Source organism: Cebus imitator, unplaced genomic scaffold (genome assembly GCF_001604975.1).
Source record: "Cebus imitator isolate Cc_AM_T3 unplaced genomic scaffold, Cebus_imitator-1.0 Scaffold87, whole genome shotgun sequence".
Lineage (NCBI taxonomy): Eukaryota > Metazoa > Chordata > Mammalia > Primates > Cebidae > Cebus > Cebus imitator.
In genome coordinates, this window is record NW_016107402.1 from 4,520,586 (window position 1) to 4,526,585 (window position 6,000).

Here is a 6,000-nt window from a genome sequence, read left to right on the forward strand (position 1 = left end):
TGCCACCATATCCTACAGTTCATTTATTTATTTAGAGACAGGGTCTCACTCCACTACTCAAGCTAGAGTGCAGTGGCGCAATCACAGCTTACTGCAGTCTCAACCCCCTAGGCTCGGGTGATCTGAGATCCTCCCACCTCAACTTCCCAAGTAGCTGGGACTACAGGTCCCAGCCATGCTTGGCTAATTTTTTTTCTTTTCTCTTTTCTTTTCTTTTTTTTCCTTTTCTTCTTTTCTTTTCTTTTTTAAAAAAAGAAAAAGAGATGGAGCTTCACCATGTTACCCAGGCTGGTCTCAAAACTCCTGGGCTCAAGCTATTCTCCCACTTCAACCCTCCGAAGTGTTGGGATTAATGGTTGGGCGCAGTGGCTCACAGCTGTAATCCCGGCACTTTGGGAAGCCAGTGCAGGAGGATCAGTTGAGGTCAGAAGTTCAAGACCAGCTTGGCCAACATGGCAAAACCCCATCTCTATAAAAATACAAAAACTAGGCTGGGCGTGGTGGCTCACCCACTAGGATTACAAAGTTCCAGTAATCCTAGAACTTTGGGAGGCCGAGGTGGGTGGATCATTTGAGGTCAGGAGTTCAAGACCAGCCTGGCCAATATGGTGAAACTCCATCTCTACTAAAAGTACAAAAGTTATCTGGGCCTGGGGGCATGCACCTGTACTCCCAGCAACTTGGGAGGCAAAGGCAGAATTGCTTGAACCCAGGAGTGAGCTGAGATCATGTCACTCCAGCCTGGGCAACAGAGCTGGGCTCTGTCTCAAATTATATATATATATACATACACACACACACTGTCTCAAATTATATATATCTATGTATATATATATATATATATGCGCACAAAAATTAACCCAATGTGGTGGCAGGCGCCTGTAATCCCAGCTACTCTGGAGGCTGAGGCAGGAGAATCACTTGAACCCAGGAGGTAGAGGCTGCAGCCAGCTGAGATCACACCACTGTACTCCAACCTGGATGACGGAGTGAGACTTCGTCTCAAAAAAAAAAAAAGAAAAAAATGTTGGGATTACAGGTGTGAGCCACTGCTTCCAGCCCCTAGATCTAATTTGAAAGCCTTATTTTTTTCCATCTGCTTACTGTTCAGCCAAAGATTGTGACTGGAGGAGGAGTGTTTTCTTCTAGAGGTAAATAAATGGCCTATATATTGTCCAAGGTAGAATTTGGGTCTCTGTAGCACCAGCTTGGACCAGTGTTTGGAGAGCTGAAGCCTCATCCCACTCCTTATGCTGCAAGATCCATAGAGTTCCAGCCCCCTGGACTATTGGGGAGCTTAGAAAAGAGAGCCATGAACATCTGCCCACATTGCATTCTCTTCTGTTAGCTTGAGTTTGGTCATCCCACCATGCCTAAGCTTGGGCTCCACTTAACAGTGAGATGGAGAGAGTGTCCTAAAAGAAATAATGGCAATGACCACCAGGTTGGAAACTGGCCTGGTGTAGAAAAGCAGAAGATTGGTTGGGGAAAAAGAGGAGGCTAAGAGATGATTGGCCTGGTGGATGAGGTGCAGAGCTGTTGGCTAGTGTTCCTGGAGATAGGCTTACGCGAAGGTAGGTTGGGCAGAAGGAAGAACTTTATGTTGGGCATAGAAGATGTTAAGATGAACAATTTCCCCTGTGGAGAACCTTTGGGAAAAGAGCAACTCTGCCGCTCCCAAGTGGTATAGAAGACTTGGCAAGGTCTCTCAAGTCAAAGATTCTGTTCTTAGGCCACTTTTCTCCCTTAATTTATTTCCTGTTCTTTCTCTTTTTAGCTCCCAGGGTTGCTAGAGCTCCTTGTAGAATATTTCCGACGATGCCTGATTGAGATCTTTGGCATTTTAAAGGAGTATGAAGTGGGTGACCCAGGACAGAGAACGCTACTGGATCCTGGGAGATTCAGCAAGGTGTCTAGTCCAGCTCCCATGGAGGGTGGGGAAGAAGAAGAAGAACTTCTAGGTCCTAAACTAGAAGAGGAAGAAGAGGAAGTAGTTGAAAATGATGAGGAGATAGCCTTTTCATGCAAGGACAAGCCAGCTTCAGAGAATAGTGAGGAGAAGCTGGTCAGTAAGTTTGACAAGCTTCCAGTAAAGATCGTACAGAAGAATGACCCATTTGTGGTGGACTGCTCAAATAAGCTTGGGCGCGTGCAGGAGTTTGACAGTGGCCTGCTGCACTGGCGAATTGGTGGTGGGGACACCACTGAGCATATCCAGACCCACTTTGAGAGCAAGACAGAGCTGATGCCTTCCCGGCCTCATGCACCCTGCCCACCAGCCCCCCGGAAGCATGTGACAACAGCAGAGGGTACGCCAGGGACAACAGACCAGGAGGGACCCCCGCCTGATGGACCTCCAGAAAAACGGATCACAGCCACTATGGATGACATGTTGTCTACCCGGTCTAGCACCTTGACTGAGGATGGAGCTAAGAGTTCAGAGGCCATCAAGGAGAGCAGCAAATTTCCCTTTGGCATTAGCCCAGCACAGAGCCACCGGAACATCAAGATCCTAGAGGACGAACCCCACAGTAAGGATGAGACCCCACTGTGTACCCTTCTGGACTGGCAGGATTCTCTTGCCAAGCGCTGCGTCTGTGTCTCCAATACCATTCGAAGCCTGTCATTTGTGCCAGGCAATGACTTTGAGATGTCCAAACACCCAGGGCTGCTGCTTATCCTGGGCAAGCTGATCTTGCTGCACCACAAGCACCCAGAACGGAAGCAGGCACCACTAACTTATGAGAAGGAGGAGGAACAGGACCAAGGGGTGAGCTGCAACAAAGTGGAGTGGTGGTGGGACTGCTTGGAGATGCTCCGGGAAAACACCTTGGTTACACTCGCCAACATCTCGGGGCAGTTGGACCTATCCCCATACCCCGAGAGCATTTGCCTGCCTGTCCTGGACGGACTCCTACACTGGGCAGTTTGCCCTTCAGCTGAAGCCCAGGACCCCTTCTCCACCCTGGGCCCAAATGCCGTCCTTTCCCCGCAGAGACTGGTCTTGGAAACCCTCAGCAAACTCAGCATCCAGGACAACAATGTGGACCTGATTCTGGCCACACCTCCCTTCAGCCGCCTGGAGAAGTTGTATAGCACTATGGTGCGCTTCCTCAGTGACCGAAAGAACCCAGTGTGCCGGGAGATGGCTGTGGTACTGCTGGCCAACCTGGCTCAGGGGGACAGCCTGGCAGCCCGTGCCATTGCAGTGCAGAAGGGCAGTATCGGCAACCTCCTGGGCTTCCTAGAGGACAGCCTTGCCGCCACACAGTTCCAGCAGAGCCAGGCCAGCCTCCTCCACATGCAGAACCCACCCTTTGAGCCAACTAGTGTGGACATGATGCGGCGGGCTGCCCGCGCGCTGCTTGCCCTGGCGAAGGTGGATGAGAACCACTCAGAGTTTACTCTGTACGAATCACGGCTGTTGGACATCTCGGTATCACCGTTGATGAACTCACTGGTTTCACAAGTCATTTGTGATGTACTGTTTTTGATTGGCCAGTCATGACAGCCGTGGGACACCTCCCCCCCCCCCGTGTGTGTGTGCGTGTGTGGAGAACTTAGAAACTGACTGTTGCCCTTTATTTATGCAAAACCACCTCAGAATCCAGTTTACCCTGTGCTGTCCAGCTTCTCCCTTGGGAAAAAGTCTCTCCTGTTTCTCTTTCCTCCTTCCACCTCCCCCTCTCCACCACCTCACGCCTTTCTGTTCCTTGTCCTCACCTTACTCCCCTCAGTACCCCACCCCCACCCTCTTTGAAAAGACAAAGCTCTGCCTACATAGAAGACTTTTTTATTTTAACCAAAGTTACTGTTGTTTACAGTGAGTTTGGGGAAAAAAAATAAAAATGGCTTTCCCAGTCCTTGCATCAACGGGACGCCACATTTCATAACTGTTTTTAATGGTAAAAAAAAAAAAAAAAAAAGGAAAAAAATACAAAAAAAAAACTGAAGGACAAAAAAGGTGACTGCTGAACTGTGTGTGGTTTATTGTTGTACATTCACAATCTTGCAGGAGCCAAGAAGTTCGCAGTTGTGAACAGACCCTGTTCACTGGAGAGGCCTGTGCAGTAGAGTGTAGACCCTTTCATGTACTGTACTGTACACCTGATACTGTAAACATACTGTAATAATAATGTCTCACATGGAAACAGAAAACGCTGGGTCAGCAGCAAGCTGTAGTTTTTAAAAATGTTTTTAGTTAAACGTTGAGGAGAAAAAAAAAAGGCTTTTCCCCCAAAGTATCATGTGTGAACCTACAACACCCTGACCTCTTTCTCTCCTCCTTGATTGTATGAATAACCCTGAGATCACCTCTTAGAACTGGTTTTAACCTTTAGCTGCAGCGGCTGCGCTGCCACGAGTGTATATATATGACGTTGTACATTGCACATACCCTTGGATCCCCACAGTTTGGTCCTCCTCCCAGCTACCCCTTTATAGTATGACGAGTTAACAAGTTGGTGACCTGCACAAAGCGAGACACAGCTATTTAATCTCTTGCCAGACGTCGCCCCTCTTGGCGCGATGCTGTACAGGTCTCTGTAAAAAGTCCTTGCTGTCTCAGCAGCCAATCAACTTATAGTTTATTTTTTTCTGGGTTTTTGTTTTGTTTTGTTTTCTTTCTAATCGAGGTGTGAAAAAGTTCTAGGTTCAGTTGAAGTTCTGATGAAGAAACACAATTGAGATTTTTTCAGTGATAAAATCTGCATATTTGTATTTCAACAATGTAGCTAAAACTTGATGTAAATTCCTCCTTTTTTTCCTTTTTTGGCTTAATGAATATCATTTATTCAGTATGAAATCTTTATACTATATGTTCCACGTGTTAAGAATAAATGTACATTAAATCTTGGTAAGACTTTTGTGAAGCTTTTTATTGTTTTCAAACTAAAGCTTGACCTTTTTTTGGGGTACGGGGTAGTCCTGTTTTTGCAAACCTCCCTTAGTGTGAGATCTCTACTAAATAGTGGCATCCTGGACCGTGTCATTTATTTACCATATTCCAAAATAAGACACACAGGCAACCTCCAACTTAATCACTTACATTATCTTTGGACTGGCTCTTTTCCCTGACTCCAGACTAGAGCATTCAGCTGCCTTCTTGTCATCCCTGCTTGGAAGTTTACTTTGAACATGCCAAAGCTAAAATGTCCTGTCTTCCCCCACTTGAAACCTGCTCCCATAGTTGGTTTTTATTTTTTTTTTCTTTTAGTAAATGGCAACTGCATTCTTCTGTCACTTGGCCAAATAAATTATTGACTTCTTTTCACTTTCACATTTAATCTGTTAGCACTCTTCATAAAATAACCCTTAATCCCACACCACTACTATAGTTCAAGACACTGTCATATCTTGAATTCTTGAAAAGTCTCCAAATTTGCCTCCCTGCTTCTGCTTTGCCTGGGTGAACCTATTCTCAACAGAGCAACCAAAAGGACCCCTACAAAAGGTAAGTCAGATAAAACACCTTCAGCGCTTCTTTTTCTGAGTAAGTAAAAATCCACTCATTGTGGCATACAAGGCCCTGAGTTATCTAGCTTACCTGTACCTTTCCTGCACCATTTGTCTTGCCCATTGCTCACCCCACTGTAAGGGATGTTTCAGCCTTGGAGTTTTTGTACTTCCTACTCTCACCAAATAACTGCATTGCTCAAGGCTTAACTCCTTCTGGTATTGGTTCAAATATATGAGTAAGGCTTTTCCTGGTCACCTTCCTTAGAATAGCAATCTTTTCTCCCCACCTACATTACCCTTGCCTGTCTTATTTTTCCTGTGGCACTTGTTACCATCTGGCCTATTGTATATGTTGTACTTACCTGTCACCTTCCACTGAAATGTAAACTCTGTGAGGGTGGTGGGAGGGGTGTTTTGTTCACTGCTGCATCCCTGTGCCAACACAGCCTGGCGCATAGCATCTATTTAGTAGTTGAATGATACTGTTGATGTTGGCTAGATGGAGTTGCTTTTACGAAGCTAATGTCACAATATGTAGTTTCT

At 46.2% G+C, this 6,000-nt stretch overlaps 1 protein-coding gene across 3 annotated transcripts in view; it reads left to right on the top strand.

Moving 5' to 3' along the window:
* Nucleotides 1–4,859, top strand: part of ARID1A (AT-rich interaction domain 1A) — an 83,667-nt gene extending 78,808 nt beyond the window's left edge. Inside the window, exon 20 of one of the 3 annotated variants that reach the window (XM_017534803.2) lies at nucleotides 1,778–4,859. In XM_017534803.2, the coding sequence (XP_017390292.1) occupies nucleotides 1,778–3,508 (1,731 nt within the window). In that variant the 3' untranslated portion in view covers nucleotides 3,509–4,859. The remainder of the gene's footprint in view (nucleotides 1–1,777) is intronic. The other 2 variants (XM_017534804.2, XM_037740692.1) reach the window with 2 other exon arrangements.
* The last annotated feature ends 1,141 nt before the right edge of the window (nucleotides 4,860–6,000 follow it).